Source organism: Berghia stephanieae, chromosome 11 (assembly GCF_034508935.2).
Source record: "Berghia stephanieae isolate SIO BIC M18660-M18661 chromosome 11, UCSD_Bste_1.3, whole genome shotgun sequence".
Classification (NCBI taxonomy): domain Eukaryota; kingdom Metazoa; phylum Mollusca; class Gastropoda; order Nudibranchia; family Aeolidiidae; genus Berghia; species Berghia stephanieae.
Window position 1 is genome coordinate 18,048,334 of NC_088370.1, and position 26,355 is coordinate 18,074,688.

The following is a 26,355-nucleotide window of genomic DNA, read 5'->3' on the forward strand; positions in this document are numbered from 1 at the left end:
GGAAAGACCCAAACCACCCCCTAATAAAAGTTCTAAACACGACCAAGAAGGGATTACTCAACATGTTCTGTATCGGCATTATTATCCCGACCTTTTGTTTCAAATTCTTATGAAGAGAATAGGATAATCGTGGTACAGGAAAGGAAAATAAATTAACCTTGTTTCCGTTAGTCTCAGATTCACTTCTCGAAACTAGGTGAGAAGTTACCAGGGTTCTCCTCCAGGAAGAGGAGACACTGGGTGGTAACGAATCGGCTTCAGTCGAGAACCTGCCTAACGGCAAAATCGCTTCAGCAGTAGGAAAGAACCCGAAACCGCAGAGCATCTAGTTGAATGGTGTGTTGTGACGAAGCTCCCGGGTGGGTTTGCGACCGTGCACGAGTGCGGTAAAGAATGTGCGGATTGGATTGATCGTCATAACATAGTAGTGTGAACACCATTAGAAGCTGCCACTACTTGTGATAACGCTCTATAGGCGTTGTGCCTCATCCTATATGTCCTAGTGATGAACTGGGGTAGCACCTTGAGTTTAAAAACCAGTTGATACTCCATTTCATAAAGCATAAATCATTGTATCATCTGTCTTATAAGGAAAGATTGGAACGCCTTTCACTTCCTTCTCTAACGTACAGAAGATTAAGAGGTGATCTAATTCAAATTTACAAGATCGTACACACGATTGACTTGGATTCCAGGGAATGCTTCAAATGTGCAGTTTTGACGTCAACATGAGGTGGAGTCTTCAAAATCTCCAAAGACCGGTGTTCGACCTAAATACGTGCCCATTCTTTAATTTTCAGGACCGTAGATATTTGAAATTCTCTCCACGTCTCTTTAAGAACTGCGAGGAAGGTCAACGTTTTTAAGAACCGTGTTGATAAGGAATTAGAGCACCTTAAGTTTGAATTTGATGAGTTAGTTATGTGTGTTTTATAATTGATATCCTGCACTTTATGTCTTACTAATGCATATATTATATCAGTTTTATATCACTGTGATAGGGAACCAAAGGAAACACTATTGGCCTAATTTAGTTCTTAATAGGTATTGTATTGTATTGTATTGTATTGTATCAAACAAACAAAAACAAACAAAAACCCAAAAATTTCAAATAATATAATTCTAATTTTCTATTGCAAATAAAAAACGCCTATATTATCGTTTGATACGAAATGGAAATTCTAGGGTCTTGGTTATCTCCAGTTCAGACAGTTTCTGTGACAACAATACACTGAAATCAGAGAATTATACGTTCAAGGGGTGCTACTCATCTGTGCCTACAGCGATTGTCTCTTATTACTGAGTTGCCTCCGCTGCGTCATGATGTTAAAAAAAAAAAAAAGATTTTAATTGCACTATTATACCTACTTTTGCATAAAAGATTAATTCAGCTAAAAATAATACCCGGAACACACATATTTCGAAGAAAATACTCAGACATATTTATAATATAAAATGTAAGGCACGGTTTAAAATTTTGATTTGGACTAAGCATGAAAGCACCATTAAATTTTGCTTAATAAATTATACACCGAAATGTTAATACTACGGGAATATTTTTTTCCTCTTTTCGATTTATTATTTGGACAATGGCGGCGCTGGTAAGTTCGTGTCCTTCAGAAATTTAACGGTTTTTAGTGGAATCGGTTTTGCTTATTTTGTTGTTTATCTTGACTTTCTTCTGAAGGCTATTTATTCTCATTGTTATAACAAAACGTTAAGTTGTGTTTACATGACATTGACATACGAAATGAACTGCTCGTCAGATTTCTTCGTTCATCTCTCTTTCACTTTCGTTGAGTATTGTTGACAGTTGAAAGTTGAACTCGAGTGAACTTAAATCAGCTGATTAACTCTGCTGCTTCCCCGCCGACCGAAAAAGTTTTTTAAAATAAGAAAATGCAGAGTCAATTTAACTAACTCGCTTGCGTCAGTTAGTCTGTTTTTGTAGTTAAATTGAAGCTTACATTCAACTTCGCTATTTATTTTTAGGCCCTAGACGTCTAATTTTAATTTCAAGCTTTTTTGATAAAATTTTCAAAGTCAAAATATCTTGATTTGACTCAGTCAGGGGGATGGGACTTGAAAAAACATAAAATTTGATACCTTATTTGTTTCTCTACGACCTACGGTTCCAGAGTTATTTATATTTTTCTACTGAAATTTTTTGTCAACTTTACAGAGAGAATCTGTGATCTCACTGCTGGCTCAAAACCAGCATCTCGCGGCGATCGGGAAATTTTGAGTCTTGCAGTCAACATGGCCCACTTATTGTTTTCAGTAATTTTATTTCAATTAAAAAATAAATGGCAAGTTTAGATATCATTTTAAAGGTCAGAAAATAAGCTTTATTTTCATATAAATCATTTTCATGTATGGAAAAAATTAAGGATAAATGAAAATGGAAAAAAATGAGGTTTTTGTCCTAAAAAGTGGGGTTGGTGGCGGGAAAAATAAAATAATGAGCGAGTGTATCAATTTTGATGAAATTTGGCAGAGATATTCTTCAATTAATTGTCTATCGATGTATGAAGTATAATTAAAATGTATCCATAATTTTAAAAGTTCTTATAATTCAAAAATTTATAAATTTTTATTACATAAGTTTTCTGAGAAATACAATCAGGAATTGAGAATGAAATACACTGTTAGAAAGCTTGTGTTGTGCCCTTTATAATGATACCAAAATTAGTCACATAGGTTCACAAATAACGCCATGGTGACCAACACGGTAAAGGGTCAAAAATACAGTTCCAAAAAACGAGTTTCACCTTACAGTGAGCCTATCGGCGGCCACTGGACTGGAGTTATCAAAGTGCCTAATCTAATTTCAATTTCAATTTTATCTGTCAACTCCGGTCAATGCCATTGAAATGTAGGCACTTGCAACTTAGGCAACTATTGCAATAATTGCAAGAGGCTGCGGCTATTCGGACTCAAGTCTGAATAGTCTAATTCTAATGTGGCTATTCGGACTATTCGGACTCAAATTCTAATGCGCATGTGCATTCAACAGATTATTCAGACTCCATGGCAATCTTTTGTTTGTTTTTGTATTATTATTATTATTATTATTATTATTATTATTATTATTATTGATAATCAAATTGATTATGCAAATGAAAATATTATAGTAATGGTATGGTTACTAAAGTAGTTTATTCCCAGCCCCCCTTCATTTGACGAGAATGACAAAATCATGAATCATTTGGAAGTCCAGATAGAAATTACAAAGGAGGAAAAAAGTCGAAAGTAAAGTCAAAGTCAAAGTGACTGATCTAAAGGAAAAGCTTTTCTAACAACATATAACACAATGTCCACATAAAATCAGGACGGAAAAAATAAATTGAGATAGTGTGTGTAAGACAACTACAGTACGGTACCTATATATATGGAACTCTTCTTCTTCTATTTCTAAATCAGTTTTCCACCCTCTGCCCACTGTTTTTCATTATAATAGGTGAAGAGTAATTTTTTGTTTCAAGTATTACAAATGTAATAACAACAATGCCAATGAATAAAGATCTTTCTTTCAATAATGAAATAATTAAAATTTAAGTTTTAAGTTAAGAATGATTTGTTTTTAATTATCCTCATTGGGAGACAAAGCCAGTACCTACAAGTACAAGTACAAGGCTAAAGTCTACAAGTATTCGCTTTGTCTTCATTTAATCTATGTCCAATTCATTTTCATTTTTTAAAATCAATTTTCATCAGAGACAAATTTTTTTTAATATGAAAAAGTGTTCTTTTTAAAATTCTATTTTTGGATAAATTTGTCATTAGTTTTGGGTAAATTAGCCAGTAATCTTGGGTGAATTCCTCAAGCAGCAGCATCATTATTTCAAAAGACAGCTTATCTTTATGTTTAAAATAGAACTCTTAAAAAAAAGTGACTGGCACTAAAAAGCTTTAACTTTAACTCACTCATTCTAGCTAGGGGAATTAGGGACATAAAACCACCGAACTGTGCAAATTAGTGATGAAAGCATGATTTTTTAATGAAAAAAAGTTCGTGCTCTAAGGTTTAAATTGTGATATAGAACCACTTTCTCATCACTCCAAGAGCTGAGATATCAGCAATTTAAATTTAAATCGTGTAAAAATTCACGGTGGTGATGAAACTTGCCGCCTTCACAACGACATTTTGCTTTGGTGTCAAAAGGTCACAGACTACGTCATCGGTACCGAGTACACATGTACACTGTTGCTTAAATCGAAATCGGAAGTATAACTTATCATTTATTCATAACACATACAACGTATCAAATTCATTGATTTACCAATACAGTAACAGAATTTTCAAAAGTATTTATTTTTAATCCAAAAGTATACCACCAATTTGGTTATTTCAAATTTTGCCGACATTGGAACGCTGAACATGAGATTGTGAAATCGAAGAAATCAAAGTTTTGGTGGTCGAATACGAATACGAAGAAAAAAAACCCAATGATCTTTTCCCCTCTCATATCTTTTGTATATTCCGATAGCTTTCAAAGAGTATAATTTTTGTTTTCTTAATTAAATTAGAATTATTTGAAAATAATAGCCGCCTGCTCATGTGAAGATATCCATAACCAATGCATCGCATTCTGCGGTTGCCAGTTGTGTCGTCTGCTTTCGGGTCGGCGATGTCACGAAACAGTGTCTACTTGAACTCTTTCGTCTTTTACCCACCTCATAATAATAATAATAATAATAATATAATAATAATAATAATAATAATAATAATAATAATAATGATATAATAATAATAATAATAAAGAAAAGAAGATAAGAAGAAGAAGAAGAAGAAGAAGAAGAAGAAGAAGAAGAAGAGGAAGAAGAAGAATAAGAATCATCATCTTGATCATCATCGTCATCATCATTAGCAGCATACCGAGCACCTAGATATCGCTTAAGTATCAATTTTATGTGTCACGCTAATTCAATAAAGTTATGTTATTATTGTGGTTTGCGTAATAATATGGTTCAAATCAAATTTCAGGTTTAAAATGTCCGTATCATCATCTGTTTTAACACGACCGTCATGAACCGCCTCAACCCCATCACCAACAATCTCGTGATCAAGTCACTTAACCCATTAGATCATGGCATTGACAATGTACTAAATCTTGTACTAACTACTAACATTTATATATAATGACAAAGTGCAGTATTTAGGTGGATTGGTCAAAATGATTAATTTGTCAAGAGGTAAAAAAAAAAAAAATTAGAATGCCCAGCTCTGTCAAAGCGGAAATATTGTGGTAAATGGTGTGCGTGCCTTTTGTAGCGTAGCGTTCTACCAGCTATGGTGTTAAGACTTTTAACGGATTAGCAAATGATAGTGAAAAGCTAGATTTGTCTGTTGAAGGATACACTGAGGATACACTGAAGTCCTGTTGAAGCAAAATGATTCCAAATGGCACAAATTCTGTCGCTCTTGATATACGGCCACAAAAAAATCAGAAGGCTCGCTGTGAAAAATGAGAAATCACAAGAAAACTTGTCAAATTATCCCGATCTAGACAATCTCTCATCATCCCACTGTCCAAGGAGGCAGAATATGTGTTTTCCCTCAGATGACGTTAGCACAAGAAAAAGGACACATTGTATGCTTTGCAACAATAAGATGAAGCTTCCCTCCATTCAATAATGACAAAAGACATGAACGAAAATGTCCGCGTGGCTGCAGAAATTATTAACGATGTCCAGATTCTCTCCATATTCTCAAATGGCGATTCGATTTTGCAGGGAGTTCATTATCAGAAGATTTGTCATGTCCGTTTTATGAACATCAAAAAATGCTGAATATTACCAAAACAAACAAAGTTCTAGTTTTGCTGTTGGTAAAATTGTTTCTTTTTCTTCCTCTTCCTCTTCAAGCTGAAACTTCCTCATGGAAGGCTCAGCAGCCGCATACCCAATTGTTTTACTGGGAGTTATCCAAATTGTTCATAAGTCGTATAGTTGAGGGCAGAAACGAGTGAAGATGGTAGTCCACTCTAGATTGTGGCAACATAAATTTGCCAGGATTCCTCTTGTTCTGTTGGAGGCCGTGTAATGAAACCTGACCTGGTTTTTCTGACCTTTGTAAAACACATTTAGTTTATTCTTCTCTCTCCTTTCCTTCAATGGTTTCAAGTGGGGTGTCATATGACTTTGATTTGTTTGAGGATTTTGTTGAACGAATTTTATAGGTTTTAAAAAATTGATTCTATTTACCTAATTTCGGAGGTGTGAACGGTATCTCATACCTTACCGCTCTACTCGAGTGTTGGTCTAACATAAACTTTATAGCATTTCTCTTTTATGGTTACTTTGTAGCTGAAGAGGTTTCTTCTCAAGAATCCCAGGGTGGAGTTTGCCTTACTGCATATGTTTGCAATGTGGTCTTTCCAGGTTTATTGTTACTCCGAGATATTTTGATTTGGTGACGTCTTCTATTGTGTTGTTGTGTATTGTGTATTATCTTTCTTTTGTTGGTAATTTTCTGGAATCAAGGTCCCATGAAAAATTCCTGAGTCTTTCTCATGCCTTATTGCTCTGTACAAAATGCTGTCATCCGCAAATAGTCTCAGTTGAGTTCCTACCGACAATCTTTCAGGCAAATCATTGATGTAGATAAGGAACAAGAGGGGACCCAACGGTGCCCAGGGACACACCTGTAGTACTGGAGCTGAGTCTGACATTGCTCTTTCAGTTGTTTACGAATAGTGAGAAAATCCATTATCCAGTCGTGTGTGTTACTCATGATTCCATATCTCCGCATGTTAATAGCCAGAGTATGGTAATTGACTTCATCAAATGATTTACTAAAGTCTAATAATATAGCATCTGTTTGGAGTTGTTTATTCATGTTTTCTGTTAGGTTGTTGCAAGTTGTTATTCGTTGTATTACACAAAAAGTGCTCCTTTCTGGAGTCATGCTATATATAAAACATTCAAGTATAGAACAGAGCAGAGCAGAGAGAGAGAGAGAGAGAGAGAGAGAGAGAGAGAGAGAGAGAGAGAGAGAGAGAGAGAGAGAGAGCGTCCATAGATTGTCAGAATTAATCAAATCAAGATGTATAGCAAAGAATGCTGTGAAGGAGGTTGCACCCAGTCGCATGTTCACCCAATCAGGTGACTCCAGCCGGTCCTACCAGGCCTCGACAGCTAACCTCAGGAAAGGAAACATTCTTAGCCTTCAATAAGACAACATATGGTTTTCTTTAACACACTGCCATGGAAAAAGCTGACAACGAGGTGTTGGCTTATCTTGCGCCGTTATAATAATTCAAAGAGATCAGGATAAACTAGAAAAGGCTGCTGTTGACTGTTGAATTCTCTTCAAGCCTCCCAAGAAAAATGTGTTCCACAGTCATTTGTCTAATAAATATGATTTTTGTTGGATTCTAATCATCTAAAAATGTGAATATACGTCACCAAGAAAGTCTTTCATTTTCGAAATTAATAGTTACCAACATCACCATAATCACTACCACTATCATCACCACCACCTCATCATCATCATACTCATCATCATCATCATCTTCATCATCATCATCTTCATCATCACCGCTACCACGATCACTACCACCTCATCATCATCCCCACCACCATTATCAATACTACTATCTCCATAATCACTTTATCATCATCATCATCATCATCATCATCATCATCATCATCATGATCATCACTACCACTACCAACACCACCACCACCACCACATCATCATTAACATCATTCTGATCATCATCTTCATCATCGTCTTCGTCATCATCATCATCACTACCAAGATCACCAACACCACCACCTCATCAACATCATCATCATCACCATCATCACTACTAATATCACCTCATCATCATCATCATCACCATTATCACCAACATTACTCCCACCATCATCTTTACCACGATGACGACCAACACAACACAAGTAAAACTAACACCAGCACCATCTCCTCCTCTCCCACCACCCCCCTTCCAGTTCTCATAATAAAGCTATACTACCGGCCCATACTGTTCCTATATCATATAAAGTCACATTTTTAACAATGATAATTATTTAAACCAAAATAATCAACCGCTTACACGGGCTAAAAATGATATATTTTTAAAGCGGCGATTTGTCAACAAATATTTCATGGATTACGCCCCTTTGTTTTAATATAGCTCATATAGGCGGATTTTCATCTTCCGATTTTACACTGTTAGTGGAATTTCTCAATGTGGTTCTATATCAACTTCGATTAATAGTGGTCTCAAGTTACTTTGTACCAAATTTGGTGCTTTCATCACTAATTTGCACAATTTTACCCTAATTCCCCTAGCTATTCCTAGAGATTTTTGCTACTTTTCAAAATTGGTTGAACATGTACATAGTTTTATTCAACTATCATTAACATTAACATGCGAAAACTAAAAAAACATTAGTAAAGCCTTGATACTACGCCTATAATCTGTTTCAGAAAGATGTAATTAATAGGCAGGGGGTAAAAGTAACCCGGGTAAACTACAGATATATTCGGTGTTAGGGTTGAGTGAGTTAATATGAAAATATAAATATGAATAGATGAATATGATAAATATCTAGAAATGACTTGATTATGATTCAGGTGTGGATCAGATGCACTCGGGGCTATTAAGGGAATGTATTTGTCTCCTTGGTTGTGTCCAGCAGTGAATAACTTGAATGTAAACACATCATTTCTTGAGGCATGATGGTTTCCACGAATGAGTAATCAGCGATAATCACAAATCATACCACCAGGTCATGCACACAAGCCACAATGCTTAGATGACAGTCCCTTGTGTTTCTGGCCTTGTAATCAATTATTATTTTGCCACCAATCAAGGGACTGAATTAGGCAGTAGAGATGCATTCACTCAATGATCTTGTAATTCTGGTCTTACCCTGTGTAAGGTGTATGGATCTTAATGTGCGGCTATGTGGTCTTGTGGTTTGACACTCGATTTCAGATCATATGGTCCTGGGTTTGAGCCTCGCTCGACGCATAGTTGAGTCCTTGGAAAAGACTCCTTTCTTATATTCTATCTCCATACTCAGGTGTAAGGTGAGTTAATGGCCTCAACAACGTTGTTTCTTTCAGGAACAAATTGTAATATCCCCTAATAGGCGTTACATCTCATTCTACATCGTGTTACGTGTTGCTTTTGGTTAGGGACTCTTTGTAAAGCGCTTTGAGCACATTTAGTGGATATTGCGCTATATAAAAGCTCTAGTTTAAAGCAAATTATCAGTTGATTAAAGTGTGAATGATTACCTGACTATATAGACATTAACTGGATGGATATAATATTAAGGGTGTGAGACAAAAATTGTGCCTTTTTATGGAGATTTTTGTGTCTTATAGACGAGGGAAAAAATTAAGTATAACATTTACTATTTGAACTTACCCTCTGGTTGCTGCAAATTTACCTTATAGCAGTGACAATACAAAATGAGTTGTAAATAAATAAAATACAATATTGTGGCGATCTCCGTTTCCTACGAACTACGAAGACTTACCACATACTGCTGACTGCAAGACTACTCTACACGCCAGATCAGACAAAAACGTAAACACGAGAGAACTCATTAAATTTATAAAATTCACTACACATTGCTTTCATTGTTTGTTGTTTCCAGTAAAGTAGATGCTACATTGGTGACCCCGACTTAAAACAACTTAAGAGATAGGTATATATTATTATTATTACTATTTACCAGTTCAACTCTTCACAAGAACATAATAATAATAAACATGTCTATCGACGCCGTAGCATTGAAGTTGCCCACATTCTGGACCACTTGTCCTTCAGCGTGTTTTGCACAAAGCGAGGCACAATTTGCCTTACGCGATATAGCAAGCGGTGAAACAAAGTACTACTATGTAGTGGCTGCCTTAGACTCAGACACAGCAACTAGAGCCCTTGCTATTCTATCATCACCACCCAAGGAAGGTAAATATGAAATACTGAAAAACTTCCTGCTGTCTGCGTTCGGCCTTTCGGAAACAGAGAGAGCGGAATCTCTACTCAACATGAATGGTTTGGGCGACTTAAAGCCATCTGAGTTAATGGACAGGATGTTAGTGCTCCTCGGCAAACACAAGCCCTGTCTGCTCTTCAGACAGTTATTCTTAAGACAACTTCCAGCAAACATCAGACTTCCATTAGCAAACTCGTCCAACCTGGATGATTACAGGGCACTTGCCAGAGAAGCTGACAATTTTTTCTACGCTGCTCACTCAAACTCTAACTCCTTTTCAATTTCTCATACTACTTGTGAAGTTGACACACCAACCATGACCAGTGAAATAGATTCCCTCTGCTGGTACCATCAACGGTTTGGTTCAAATGCCCGTCGATGTGCACAAACATGCAAACTCTTCAATTCATTTAAGAAAAACAAGAAGAACCAGGGAAACGCCAAGCCGGGTCAACAGTAAATTCTGCTGTCGACCCGGATTCTTACTCAGCCAACGCGCCCACATCAAAAAATCTCCAACTCATCGTCATCGATGAAAATTCAAACCGACGTTTTTTAGTAGATACTGGAGCTCAAGTATCTGTCACACCCGCCTCTGCGCCAGACAAAAGCTTGGGTTCCTCTGATCTCGCATTACAAGCTGCTAATGGTTCTACAATAAAAACATACGGATGCTTCGAAACTAACATACGTATTGGATCGCGTTCATTCAATGCACGACTTATCAAAGCTGATGTCAAACGTCCCCTACTTGGAGCAGATTTTCTACGACATCATAATCTGCTTGTGGATATTCGTGGTCGACGCCTTATCGACGCTGAAACGTTTTCGCACGTACCTTGTTCAGTAAGTTCAGTTTGCGCAAACGCCGAACTCTCACCACTCGAGCCGAACTGCAATACATTCAGAAAATTATTGAATAACTATCCAGAACTACTTCAACCAACATTTTCAACGGCAACTGTGAAACATGGCGTGCAACATTTCATCACAACCAAAGGTCGCCCAGTATTCGCACGTGCTCGTCGCCTGGCTCCAGAAAAACTCTTGTGTGCAAAAAAAGAATTTTTGGAAATGGAGAAAATGGGCATAATTCAAAAATCAAAGAGCCCTTGGGCTTCCCCATTACACATGGTCCCCAAGGCTGATGGCACAATGCGTCCCTGCGGAGATTTTCGTCGACTTAACGATGCTACTATACCAGATCGATATCCTGTCCCACACATTCATGATTTTACAGCAAACTTAGACGGTAAGATCATCTTCTCGAAGATCGACCTTGTCAGAGGATACCACCAAATTCCAGTCGCTCCAGAAGACGTCCCAAAAACGGCAGTGATAACCCCTTTCGGCCTTTGGGAGTTCTTAAGAATGCCATTTGGATTAAAAAATGCAGCACAAGCATTCCAACGTTTAATGGACTCCATTTTACAAGATTTAGACTGCGTATTTTGTTATTTAGACGACATTCTGGTTGCAAGTTCAACTGAGGCAGAACACATGGAACATCTCAAAATCGTATTCGAAAGACTTAGAAACCAAGGCCTCGTTATCCGTCTTGAGAAATGTCTTTTCGGTGTGAGATCTCTTAACTTCCTTGGCCATCACATCTCGCATTCTGGATCTGTCCCAATGGCGACAAAAATTGAGGCTGTTAAACAATTTCCACAACCAAAAACCATCAAGTCACTTCAAGAGTTCCTCGGGATGTTGAATTTTTACCATCGTTTCATTCCGAGACTAGCTGAAATACTTCGACCCCTATATAGTGCTTTGAAAGTCAAAAAACAACGTCAAGCACTTACGTGGACGCAAGAAATGTTGAAAGCCTTTACTGACGGTAAAAATGCACTAAGTAACGCTACAATGTTAGCCCATCCTTGCTTGAACTCACCCCTCGCTTTAACGTCTGACGCCTCCGACCAAGCTGTGGGCGCTGTCCTTGAACAACTTAATCATCAAGGTAATTGGGAACCATTGGCATTTTTCAGCAGGCAGTTACGTAAACCTGAACAGAAATACAGTACCTTTGATAGGGAGTTGCTTGGTATTCACTTAGCCATCCGTCATTTCCGTTTCATCATTGAAGGGAGACAATTCGCTATTTTTACAGACCATAAACCATTAATCCATGCCATGTCCAAATCAACTGAACCATGGTCAGCTCGTCAACAAAGGCACTTATCTGCCATATCCGAGTTCACAACTGACATCCGACACATTTCTGGAAAAAACAACACTGTCGCAGATTGTCTCTCAAGAGCAGTTACAAACTCAGTCTCAATTGGCATCGACTATCAAGCTATGGCGGAATCCCAAGAAAATAGCATTGACATACAGGCTTACAAAACTGCATTAACAAGCCTCAAAATCGTCAAAACATCCGTTGACTCGGGTCCAGAGTTAATTTGTGACATCTCAACGGGCTACCCAAGACCTATCGTTCCTACCGACTTCAGAAGACCAGTTTTCGAAATTATTCACAATATGAGTCATCCTGGAGTTAAGGCCACAGTCAGACTTATCAGCAAGAAGTTTATCTGGCATGGTCTTAAGAAAGAAGTGTCAGCATGGGTTAAGCAATGTCACAACTGCCAATCTTCGAAAATTCAAAAACATATACGAGCACCGTTAGAAACATTCCATGTCCCAGGAAAGCGATTCTCACATATAAACATTGACCTCGTTGGACCATTACCTCAGTCAAGGGGTTCACCCATCTCCTTACTATAATTGACAGGAACACCCGATGGCCTGAGGCAATACCGTTACAAACCACAACAACAGAAGAATGTGCAAAAGCCCTGATCTCCAATTGGATCTCGCGGTTTGGTATTCCTGTTGATATGACTTCTGACAGTGACAGGGGCTCACAATTTACATCCACGCTATGGAAACAGATGGCCAGTCAACTTGGTGTGCAGATTCATCACACAACTGCGTATCACCCTCAGTCCAACGGCATGATTGAACGGTTTCATCGGTCCTTGAAATCATCCCTCAAAGCTCGTCTAATAACTCCAAATTGGGTGGATGAACTACCTTGGGTTCTGCTTGGTTTAAGAACTGCACCTAAGGATGATATCGGTCATTCTCCAGCTGAATTAGTATACGGAGAACCTTTAACAATCCCTGGAGAGTTTATACCCGACCATCCTTCAGACTTCCACGCTAAAGACTTTTTGGCAACCTTTCGGCAAAACGTGTCCCTTCATTCACCACGGCCAACACATCATCACGGCTATCATCAAACAAATTTACCCAAGAACTTGATGTCAGCAAAATATGTTTACATCCGTGTTGACACCCACCGAGGACCCCTTCAGAAGCCGTATACAGGTCCCTATGTTGTCATAACCCCTGGAGATAAACAATTCCTGATTGATGTTGGTGGCAAAGCAGAACGGATTTCGATTGACCGACTTAAACCTGCATTTGTCGATTCTACGCAACCAGTTTCCCTTGCCACCCCACCTCGTCGTGGACGCCCACCGAATACGAACAGAAAGTTATCGAACAGAAACATACAAAACTCCCGTACTGCTTCTGATGATACTAACGTAGTGCCTACTAAGAAGCTATCTCGCTCAGGACGTACCATTAAACGACCTCGGTACTACGAAGATGACTAGTCCGTGTTTGGGGGGGCATGTGTGGCGATCTCCGTTTCCTACGAACTACGAAGACTTACCACATACTGCTGACTGCAAGACTACTCTACACGCCAGATCAGACAAAAACGTAAACACGAGAGAACTCATTAAATTTATAAAATTCACTACACATTGCTTTCATTGTTTGTTGTTTCCAGTAAAGTAGATGCTACAATATAATATAATTGAATTTTAATGATTCATATAAGGAAAAAAATTCACTTGCATGGTAAACTGATTTTTTATTGCTTTGGTTGCTAAATGGGAAATTTTGGCAGCCTCAAAAGAGGCCTGAAAAGTGGGAAACTGAAATAGTGTGATGAAATTATCTTCTTCTACTCTATTGAAAAATAAGTTTTAATTTTTATTCTGTGTGTAACTTAATTGGATAAATTATAAATTATACATTTATCGAAGTGGTGCATATTAACTCACTCAGCCCTAACACCGACTATATCCGTAGTTTACCCGGGTTACTTTTACCCCATGCCTATTTATTACATTTTTCTGAGACAAATTATAGGCGTACCATCAAAGCTAATGATTTTAGTTTTTGCATGTTAGTGGTAGTTGAATAAAACTATCTATGTAGATACATGCTCATTTTAATACATTTTTTTCCAATTTTGAAAGTAGCAAAAATCTCTAGGATTGAGTGAGTTAAGACGATTTTAAAAAATACTCTACTTTGATACTACCACTTTTCATCTCGACGCATTCTTCATCATCTTTGCTTGAAATGTGCTATAGAAGCATGTACTTATAAATAAAAATGTAAATACGTTTCAGACTGTTAGAGCTGTAAAATTAGCTGCCATCAGTGGTGCTGCAGTTCCTGTGATTGGCTACTCGGGCCGACTGCTAGCCAAGAGTGTGGATGGAGACCTTGAAGAGCAGACACACGCCATCAGGGCTTGTGATGTAAGTTGGCTTTTCATAGCTGTTTTGTTTTATTCTTTGCTTTTAGGTTTCCATGATGATGTATTTAAGTGCAGGCTTGGGAAAAGCACTATTACAAGTCAATCTGTTGAATCCCTTTTTCAGTCTTTATCACCATTTTTCTCACATTGAAAAAAGCAGGTAACCGACCTACAGTGGAACCTCCCGATTACGACACCTCCGAATAGCGACAACCTCCTGATAACGACATTGACCCGTGGTCCCGATTTTTTTTCTATTTAAGATCAGTAAAAAAAACCTCCAAATAACGACACACTTTTTTATAAAACCTCCGAATAACGACATCATTTTGGCAATTTTCGGCAGTTTTCGTAGATATCTGATACTAAAAACACCGAGTATGAGTACCCAAAGTTTATAAAAACGATTCCTGCTTGAACCAATGAGAAAGCAACTTTTGAAACCAATGAGAACGCAGGGGGTTTTTTTGACGAATCTTGGCTGATATGCATTGATAAAAACCAAGGTATAAATGCAAGTGTAAGCAAGTAAACATAAAATCTTGGAAAATGTGATATGTGGTGATTGTCATGGTCTCAAGTGAGTAAAGAGCTACTCGACTATGCATAAAGATATATGTAGAATGAGGCCCCAGAATTTACTAGTTACTATAAATGAAAAACAATTAACGATTTGTTTACAATGAAATAAAATTGATGATGAAATTTAATTAAAAGAGATAAACAGTGATCGTGGCAGTTACAAATAGAGATATGAATATTTTACGTAACTTATGATAATATGTCAGGTTCGTAAGTTTACGTTTCCAGGCAGTTGATGGGCTTGGATGATCTATTCCTCTGATAACAGGATCGGACTCGTAAAATTCCATTTCCAGGCAATTGGTAAGAGGTTATTGTGTAGTCCTTTGACAGCGGGCTCGGGTTTGATCCTTGAAGATTATACAATCAAAGTTAAAAACTCCGGCGTCTTAATGGTGTAGATATAATATCTACAAAGTCCCAAAAGATAAAAATCTTACAGTATATAGAAGGAATAGAGCGACTGGCCGTCCGGCATAGATTGTGGAGAGAAAGTGAGTGTAGAGTGTTAGACCTATCAGCTTTTATAATAAGTGGCTACGTGACAGAATGTAGAACGAAAAGTATTCACTAATTAGAAATTAATTCGAGGGAAGGCTATAAAAGGAAAGACGATCTAATATTAGAAGGTAAAGTTTATCTAAGCCTACCGAAATATAACTGGAGTGAGATGAATTCAGTTCTTAATAAAATAAAATTTAATAAGATAATTGTGAACAACCTTTACTGTGACAGTGATAGAAGTAGTAGTAGTAGTAGTAGTAGTAGTAGTAGTAGTCATGAATAATAAATAATAATAATAATAATAATAATAATAATAATAATAGTAGTATATAATAGTAGTAGTAGTAGTATAGTAGTAGTATAGTAGTAGTATAGTAGTAGTAGTAGTAGTAGTAGTAGTAGTAGTAGTAGTAGTATAGTAGTAGTAGTAGTAGTGTTTTTGTGGGAGGAGGAGGAATTTTATCTAACTCGCAGTGTCCGAATTACCTGTTTTTGTTTGTTTTAAAGGGTTTTACAGCGCTTGTGACACATCTATGTCATATTAGCGCCAGTAAAAAGGATGAAAATTGGATAGTAAAATACATTCTAGATTTACAATTGAAATGACGTAAGAACAAGTAAGACAAAGGGGAATTGTTTAAATAGGGAACAGATGTAGATTCCAGGAGCACACTATCAGTGTACTCAGTTCAGATCACCTAAAAGTCTCATCCAGACACACGCACAAGAACCCTCTAAGAGGAATACACTCCAATGTTTTGTTTGTTTTGTCAATGTTAATAACTGGTCCCGCTGGCCTTACCACGCCCACTTTGTCCGCCATCTTGGAAACCTCTAAATAACGACACCTCCGGATAACGACATAAAAACTCGGTCCTGTGGCATGTCGTTATCGGGAGGTTCCACTGTAATTGATAACTGAAATCTGTGAAATGTACCTCTGAAGAGTAAGAAAAATCAGAACTTCTCGTGCATTACCCTGAAAAGTTTATTTTCCTTTTAAACCATGCATTTTCCCATATATACATATGTTTTTCTTACTGATTAAGGGAGTGTGAGTGTAACACTCAGTCAGGATTATATGGCTTGAACCAGATAAATAGTTGAAGACATTATGACTTCTAAATGGATTAAGATTACTTCCTTTATAATAAGTTCTTGATAAACCCTTGACCTTTGACCCAACCCCAAATTAAATATCCGTGTATATCCCTTACAATCTGGATAATAATATAAATTTTGGATTTTCAAACTCTTTGTCCAGTCCCTGAAAGTAGTCACTCAGAGCCATTAGCCCCATGGCTCCGGAGTTTATCCCATTGTCTATAGCATGAACAAGACAATAAGAATTGCTTGCTACCCTTTGGATAAAACGATAGTCTATCGCAAAATACTTTCTCCCAGATCTACCAGACCTAGAAAAAATTGGAGTTCACTCGGGATAGATCTCAGTCCCTTTATGTGTAAAGCATGTGCTCTAACATCTGAGCTATTGGGAACCCCGACTAGTCCTTGAGGATTTGATCTACATCCTTAGATAATGCTTTCAAGTGCTGTGTAGGTACTTTGTGCTTGCGAATAGATCATGAACAGTTCCTCTTTTTTCAAAATATTCAGATGTCACCTATTGCTTGTTTATTACAGAGATATCAAATGGTGAAAACTATAACAATATAGTTTGAGATAATTGATTTTTTTATTTTTTAAATTTTTTTTTAAATTTTTTTTTTTTTTTACTCTTTTTAAAATTTTCACCTTTGTATTAATGTACTGTACAATTTTAAGACGTTAAATTACTTAAATTTTAAAAATGTACTTCATGTCAGGAACCCGTGATAATAATAACTTTCTTCACTCACACAATTCCTACTATTACTAGTACCATTATTCACCCTCTCGTAATTGAGGCTACAAATTAACAATGATTTTGAAAATTACCAATATTTTTCAGATTATTGTTAATTGGTAGTGTATACTAATTCTGAGACATGAGTGAATGAATAGTTGATGGCTCTTCCCCTAAGGCCTTCTTTTTTTCTTTTTTTTTCTAAAATGAGGCAGATTGCTTTTGCCCTTACTTAAGCATACCTGCCTATTATTACGGACCGTCCGTAATTGTTAAGGAGGTGTAAAGACAATTACGGACTTACGGAAATAGAAGAAATATTACTGATACAAATGGTCGCAATGTTAAATAAAAAAATAATTATGTTTTTTCATTATTTACCGCATGCTACAATAAAAAATATCAATGCTGTGATAGCTTTTTGTAAGGAAAAAAAAACCCAATATTATTTTATCAGGCTGTCCTCTATATAACATGGTAAGTTTATTTTACATATATAAAAGGGTGTACCTATCATTATTTTTGTTTGCTTTAGTATTACTGAAATTTGACCATTAATTACTGATGAATTTTTTGTATTTCTTACTGAATTTGAAATTTTCAAGTAGGCAGGTATGCTTAAGCTGGAATTTAACTATGTGAGCTTGTGTAGTGATTAATTTTTTAAAAAAAGTTTTTCTAAACTTCTCATTGCCAGAGGCAACTGTACAGTGACTAAATGTCCTGTCACTCTTTTATAATTTATTTACACACATAAAAATACTTGTTGGTGTGTTTGTTTTTTTGTTGTTATTCTTATTATTATTATTATTTTTATTTTTTTTTTTTTACTTTTTTTTTTTTTAATGTATTTATTTACTGATTTATTTATTTTAAATCATTTATTAATCTTAATATTTTTAAAATTTTTAATTTGCACCTTGCGGTTATTAGATTCCAATGTACCAATTGGCCAAAAGAATTCCAGAGCCTGTGAAAGACGAACCTAAGGATGAACCCAACGCTGTACAGAAACAGATAACCCAGATCAGGATCTTTGGCACAGATATTTACAGACAAGTTATGGTGAGTTATAAGCTTGATCTGTTACCAATATATTAGTAGAATACATAAATCACAGGGAAATGGGTGCGTATTAGTTCTGTCTGGTACTGCTAATCAGTGCTGATGGTTTTCCTCAGATCCACGGAAATCCGCGATTTTGGAGTCCAGAGGAGGAATTTCCTCTTTTAAAATTACATTTTCTAGAAACAATGTGCTAGCAATGAGAGAGTTGATGTGTGGTGGAACACACGGGTGCAGTTTCCCACTCTCCAGAAGTTATCTAATCAATGATAGTCTATCATCTCAATTGCTCTAAAAGTGGGGTTTAGTGCAGTAAAAATGGGCCTTAAAGGCAAGCGTTCAACAATTTCCTACTTTTTCACTTTTTGTCATCATCAGCACTGATTAGTAGAATCACAGGAAAATGGGTCCATATTAGTTCTGTCTGGTACTACTAATGAATATGCATAAAACCTTCCCTGAAAAAGACTGGTTTCCCATGATCCCTCACTTTTTACCGGTCAACCCATGGTCCATTGCATAACCTTTGTTATAAGATAAACTAAAACTTTAATCTGATTAATCTTGATATTATTATTGTGTATTCAGTGAATGTTAATATTGTGAAGTGTTGTGAATCTACCTCTTATAATCAGGTTGTATTGTGTCTTAGACCTGTAAATTCTCAGTCAATTAACTGAAATCAGTCAATTTGTCAAATTCAAATATTTAAAAAAAGGAAAGAAAGAAAGAAATAAAAAAAAGAAAGAATTCACAAATCGTAGTCCATGACCGTAAAGTAATTAGGAGTGTTCCACAGCGCTACGCATAGCTCATCGGGACCGTTTATATTAACGATGTATATATTGCCAAGACTAAGCGACGCTTTTTATAAAAAGGCGTGTCTGAACACTTCCCTGGGTATTTTCACACATCCTTCGTTAAATTATTTTTTCACTTTCCAAACCCGTCGTGATCCCAACTGTAGCCAATTTTAACTGAGCCACCGAGCGATAAATTTCACGGTTTCATCTAAGCCAAAATTGACCACATTTACCTGGCGAGTCTCAAAACTATGATAAAGTAAATTGCGAATGCCAGAAGTACGTTATGTAGACACCTTCAAATCGAAAGTTAGGATAAATTGCTACAAGCACATTTCGATTGCCTCACGTTGTAAACAAACTGGTTGATCGTTTCTTCACTGATTGAGTACCTGATTATAAGGAACAATGGTAAGTAGCCTAATTAATTCCTGTGCAAATCAGGACGTTTTCTGCCATTGTTTTGCTCAAGCCCAAGCGAGCTTGCTGTTTTGTGGCGATTTACCTTCATTTCGATTCTTTGAATTTTTCCGCTACGCCTGCCGAAGTTTCTTCTTGGTCTAATTCACTTCTACTTAATAATTCAGTGTATTGGCCTGAAGTCATATTTATTTAAGTTTTTTCTCCTCTGTCATTTACTGATTGAAAATCAAGTTTGCTCATTGCTACATTATTCTAATGTTCTAACTATGGCTGAGCTGTTCGTGGATCGCAATTCAATTCAGACTTGTCTAGCATCGATAAAGATGTGAGGAATAAATTCAATTGGTCATGGCTAGAAGTTAAAGATGATAATGGTGATTATTTTTCTACATGTCAAAAAAATTCCAGAGGCAGGAATATGACTTTGATGAAGTCATCTTTACCTATATGAATGACATGCTTATTTAGCATTCCTTCTACATCAAATTATGGCAGTCATACTTCCAGTAAGAAATAACACCCAGCATTTTAATGTATTGTATTTATCACTCTGCTCTCCAATGATGCCCTTATTTTTAAAAAAATAATTGAATCTTCAGTTTGTCGAGTTTCAGTCAATTTTTATAGAGCTCATTTACAGGTCTATGTGTCTTTATTTAGTATTATAAAGTGCACTAAAATGTTTTAATATTTTAAAAATTTGACAACACTGTCTACCCAGCAATAGTTGGATATCTGTCTGAGAGCAAGATCGCCTTGCAAAGGACCAGTGGTCTATCCAGAGGGAAGGAAGCAATTTTCCATTTTGTTCCTTAGAAGCGGGTTCCTATGGTGTGTATAAAACTGTCAGACAAAGCAGAAAGAAAAATCCAAGAAAAACTATCCCAAAAATTGCCTGCCTTGGTTGACTGACTGGGAATTGAACCTCAGACTTTCGGATACCAATAGGCTTGCCAGCCAGTATGATTTCTCATATTATGATACGCTTTGAGGTCCAAAATATATTATATGGTAATGTTGATTAAAATATGATAAATGCTAAAAGTCAACAGTTTGCAACAAAAAAAGGGGGTTGGGGGGGGGGGGGGGGGGAAGGAGGAGGATGAAAGTGGAATAGTTAAAGGTCATTAAGTATCAATCGTTTCCACCGAGATCAGAACCTGAGTAGCCAGACAGATGATTGTCATAGGAATTACAGGATTATCCTACCCTCTACTAGCTTCATACGTCTTCATAAGTTCAGCGAATGTTAAATTTTAAATTGTGAATGGTTGCACACAACGAAAATATGACTTTTGGGGGGGGGGGGGGATATGAGAAAATTAGCATTGATTTTGGGATGAATATGACAAAAGCTTTTCAAATGGTTGAGGTTGGTTGGCAACTCTACTAGTAATCTGCTTTGTCTGGCAAAGTTTCATACACACAAAATAATAAGCAAACTGTATTAATCATAAATGTTCAAGCCGACTAGCGAATGTTGTGAGCTTTTTGGCTAAGCGCATAGCATCAATAGAAATAATAATAATGATGATAATTATTATTATTATTATTATTATTATTATTATTATTATTATTATTATTATTATTATTATTATTATTATTATTATTATTATTATTATTATTATTATTATTATAATCAACATTATTATTATCAACATTATTATTATTGTTATTGTTATTATTTCAGTGAGGAATTTTCTGGGCTCAATTTTTATTAAATAAATATTATTTTTTTTAGCTAAAACTAGTTCATTTATTTAACATCACATGATTAACTTCTTTATGCTCAAGAAATATTATTAGTGAAAAATCGTATGACTTGTTGCAGGGTTCACCAACTGTGAAAGGAATCCAGGTACTGAGCATATGTTTTAAATTGTTAATTTATTTGTGTTGATTAAATTGCAGTATATTGAATGCAGTTGACAACAGTTTGTTTTGTTTTGTGTGTTTTTTGGCCAGCCAAAGAGGTAATCAGTTCTCACACAATATTATCATTCTTGTTATAATTGGATTAGATTAGTAAAAAAAAATACATGCTTTTCTGTATGAATTTTGGTTTATTGCACTGTTATACATTTGATTGAATTGCATATTAGGCTGTGCCAATAGGTCGTTATTGGAAAGTTCTTTGGAAGAACTATGGAAAAATCTAGTTTTTATCAATTTTATTTTCCCACATTTGAATATTGACAAATTATTCAGACACTGAAACTGAAAGGAAAAGAGGCTGGCATCAAAAGTATCGCATGAGAAGCTTCTCAAAGTTTCAACAAAATTTGGACTCGCTTTTCGTAGATTAGTGAAACTGTTGCTGCTTGAAGCTTGAAGGAAAAAATAAATATCAGTATTGAATTGTAAGTTTCAATTTTTAGACGAAGACAGATGGTTTATTCACCTTAACTTCGCCTTTCACACATAATATCTCATTCGTCCTTAGTGTTTCATTCATCGTGTTTTGTTGATAAAGGGGAAACCTGAAACATGGGTCTCTACATTTAAAATAAAAACTGTAAGGGCTGCTGGATTTTTCGGAAAATTTGCTTAGAATCGCACTTTTTAAAAGATTTTTTGCTCCCACTCATTTGAATGTGTTTATCCTTCAAGAAGAATTGTTATGACAATTACCCCTTTAAACTCAGGTACCAGATATGATGAGTATACCTGGGGAAAAAAAATGGTGATTGATAATAAATAGCCAGGCAAGTTTTGCTCAAGCTTGAAAGTGACAGATGGAGCTGACAAAGAGATACTAGTCAGTGCTGGTGGTTTTCCTCGGATCCGCGGAAATCCGCGATTTTTGTGTCAGAGGAGGAATTTCCTCCTTTAAAAAAATGACATTTTCCTCAATCAAATTTTCTTGCTTTGAGAGATTTGATTTATTAGTGGTGGAACAAACTGGTGCAGCTTCCCCACTATCTCAATTGCTCTAAAAGTGGGCGTTAGTGAAGTAAAGATGTGGCGTAAAGAAACCCGTTCATAATTTTCCTCCTTTTTCCCTTTTTGTCACCATCAGCACTGACCATTGTTTAGGCTCCCTTGGCATTGTAAAGTACATTGCATATATTTACGGAATTCCGTGTGTTATAAACCCTCAGTCTATTTGCTAAACGGAAAACAGTAAGTACATAATGTCTTTTTACTGGAATTCAGCACTCAGAAAGGGGTCGGTCTGTCTATTTGTTTGCATAAAAGTTAAGTAAATTTTTGCCTCCTGAATTGGCAACCCTGAAAAATGTTGTATTCTGAGATGAATCAGATTTTAATACATTTGACAGTGGGATATTTGGAAAGAAAAATAAATGTTAGATCTGGCAGAAAGTACTACACGATAGACTAGCATCCTATTGAAATGGTAGCAGTCAATTGCCACTACACAATACAGAGAATGGGACACATTCTGGCTCTCCGGATATACCATTAGGGACTACAATATCATTATATTTCTTTTTGCTTCCATTTATCAGGATGGATATGAAGTGGTCAAAGACAAGGCGCTTATTGGAGTGGAACATTCCAAAGGTAGGTCAAATGTCATTGTGTTAACACATATCCATTGGATTGGATTGGATATATATCTAAAATCCAAGCATTTCTGTTTACCCTTCGTTTTTTCTGAGGTTATTTTGTATTTTTCTTGACTGCAATTTTATCAGCCTTTTTTTTTTTTTTTTTAAATTTACTTCTTTCCTTTCTTTTTTAAATTGTTTCTCTTATTTACTTAAGTTGATCTTTGTCCACACTTATTTGAACTTTTTGAGAAACTATTTCTGCTGTTCTTATGAAGCAAGATAGCCTTTTTTAAAAATTTGTTTTACGTTATTTGACCAATAGAAACTGGTAAAAAGGACTTTTTTCCGTTAGTATTCCAATAACTAATTTGAGTATTTTTGTGACAAACGTCACAAAAACGACCTTTTGTCACAGCCTCATTTAATCCAACGTTCAAGTTCAAGCTCCACTGTGGCATTACCCATTTTTCCCTGCATGCATGAGAAATATTAAGCTTCTATTGCTCACTGCTATGGCGGTACATTGCGGATGAAGCTTAGGTTATTTTTAAGATACTAAAGACATATTTACGCTTGGGATTGGGATAAATTGAAGGGAATTTAATTAAATATTCTATGCTTATTAATTTGTCATTGCAGCTACTCTAGACTATGTGCAGAATAACCCAGGAGACTTGCCAAGAGTGGGCGTCATAACCATGGCTTCATTAGGAGGTTTTGTCATAGGATTCAGGAGTGAGTACACTGTAACTGTAACATAGAAGCCAACTGCCCTGATGCAATCAAGATTGTCCCGATTTGACAATCTGAGAAAAATTAAATGAAAAAGAAATTGGACTGTTGATGTAAAGATCTGAACAAGTGTGTATGAAAGGTGTCAGAGAAAGCAAGAAAGAGAAATAGAAGAATAAAAAACATCCCAAAAACTAGTCGAGGTCGACTGATTTTTTTGGGATGGTTGTTTCTTCTATTTTTCTATACATGCTGTTTGTTGTTTTGGGTCATGACGGTATTGTGCATTATTGTGTCTTGTTTTAACTCTTTGAAAATTTGCTGAAATCTTTTAGGGCCATAAGGATTTATGGGTTAAATTTTTTAAAAATATATATTATAGGCTCTTGTGAGACTTTTTAGTGTTTTGCTTGTCCATTATCATAAGATCCTTGTGGCCTTAGGAGCTCTCCTTATTCATACCTTTCACAAATCTCTTTTTGTTTCCTCATCTGGGGTGACTTTGCCTCAAGCAATTTCAAACATGTTGAATCTTCTCGGGCTTGTTGCAGTTATTTTCCTTATTAGAGGACTTTATTTTTTTTATCAATAGAAACAACTTTCACGAAACTAGATATGATCCAATTTATCCAAAGTCACCCCTGGTGAAGGTGCTCATCTTTCATTATAATTACTAGTATAAATGGACTTTATGAATCTATAGATTTTATTTCTATTTAAGTTCTTAAATTTTCTCGGTTTTTATTTATGACTTACTCAGAGCAGATTGGTCATAAATTATTCAATTTTTTTTTTCTCCTGATAAAATGCAGAAAGCCTGCTTTATTATTCACTGGAATTAGATTTTATACTCCTTTTCTATTGCCCAGAGTGTTGTTCATCATCCATTTCTATCTATTTACATTCAAGTGGAGAGTCTCTAATTTTTTTCATTGCAAATATGATTCTATGGAGAACTAAATCGCATTATGACGTTATTGAGCATTACTGCCTTTTTGTGTGTGTGTGTGTAAAGGATTATAATTATATAGTGGAGTCCACTTCTTTTCCCTTATACTAGCCAACCAATCATCAAAGTCTGGTTTAAACAAACAGGAATTGGTCTCAGACCGTTTAAAATAAACCTTTCTCTGCCATAGTGACCTTCTTTAACCACCTCAATAGGTCAATCCCCCTCCTTCCCCCCCCCCCCCCCCCAAAAAAAAAAACCCAACAAAAAACAACAAACAAATCGGTTGTATCAAATGGAGTTAGTTTGAAATCTATACCCACTGAGGTCAACATATTTGCAGGGCTAAAACTAAAAGCCGAACGCAATAAGCTTATAGTGAAAGGGAGTATAACTACATCCCTTTCCCTGACTCAGACAGGCCGAACTATCATTATACAGTAAACAATGAAAGTGGATGATAAACGAACACATATATATATATATATATATATATATATATATATATATATATATATATATATATATATAAATGTGTTCGTTTAGTATATATATATACAGTAGAATTACTTTAAACCGAAATTTTGGGGACCTTCTAAACCATTTCGGTTTAAAGACATTTTGGTTTAAAGCAAGTTCCCGTTTTGCAATGTTTTTCAATGGTAGTAACTTTTTAAGGAATTTGCTCATTTAATGGTATCATGGGTTTCCCGTTAAATGGAGTTGTTGAATAAATGCCGTCTTCGTAACCATTAATTTTTTATTTATTTTTTGTGTGTTTTAAAAATATTTTTGGGGGTTTTCGTTTTCAATTCAAAATTGTTGAAAGAGTTGAGTTCGGGATGCCGTGTTTTTTACATATCTCTGTCTTGATCAACTTTTTTTTCATCGACTTCACATAGTATTTTAATTTTAAACTCCAACCTGTAAGCACAGTGCTTTCTTTTAGACATCTTTTAGTAAAATGCAAAGCTAAAATAAGATCGAAAGTTCTTGTGCGATAATTGATAATGAATGACGCGCAGCTACTCAGAGGTGAAGTGAAATGGAAATGAAAAGGCGTGTCAATGCTAAGCTGTCTACTACTACTAGGCATCTCTCTTTTGTTGAAAAGCCATTAGGTTCAAAGGCCTAATTTCATAGAACCCCCCCCCCCTCACACACACACACACACACACACACTTAAACAAAGTGGAAATGAAATGGCATGTCAATGGTAAGTTGTCTAACCCCCCCCCCCCCTCCTTATTCTCGTGTTTAAAATCCAGTCAGTTCCAAAGCATCAACACACGAGCGAGAACATCTCGCTTGCTTGATTCTACACCCCAACTCCTCCTCTTCCTCATTTTTCGCCTGCCAGTCACCCGCTGTCTTCCTTTTCCAGTCTGTGCGATTGTGGT

At 36.1% G+C, this 26,355-nt stretch overlaps 1 protein-coding gene across 4 annotated transcripts in view; it reads left to right on the forward strand.

Annotated features, from left to right (window-relative positions):
- The first annotated feature begins 1,448 nt into the window (after positions 1–1,448).
- The window catches only part of LOC144957296 (MICOS complex subunit MIC27-like), a 29,743-nt gene continuing 4,836 nt past the window's right edge, over positions 1,449–26,355 (forward strand). For 2 of the 4 annotated variants that reach the window (XM_078888405.1, XM_078888402.1), the window contains exons 1-6: positions 1,449–1,601; positions 14,406–14,537; positions 18,402–18,533; positions 21,591–21,617; positions 23,230–23,284; positions 23,914–24,009. In XM_078888405.1, coding sequence (XP_078744531.1) covers positions 1,590–1,601; positions 14,406–14,537; positions 18,402–18,533; positions 21,591–21,617; positions 23,230–23,284; positions 23,914–24,009 — 454 coding nt within the window. In that variant the 5' untranslated portion in view covers positions 1,449–1,589. The remainder of the gene's footprint in view (positions 1,602–14,405; positions 14,538–18,401; positions 18,534–21,590; positions 21,618–23,229; positions 23,285–23,913; positions 24,010–26,355) is intronic. The other 2 variants (XM_078888406.1, XM_078888403.1) reach the window with 1 other exon arrangement.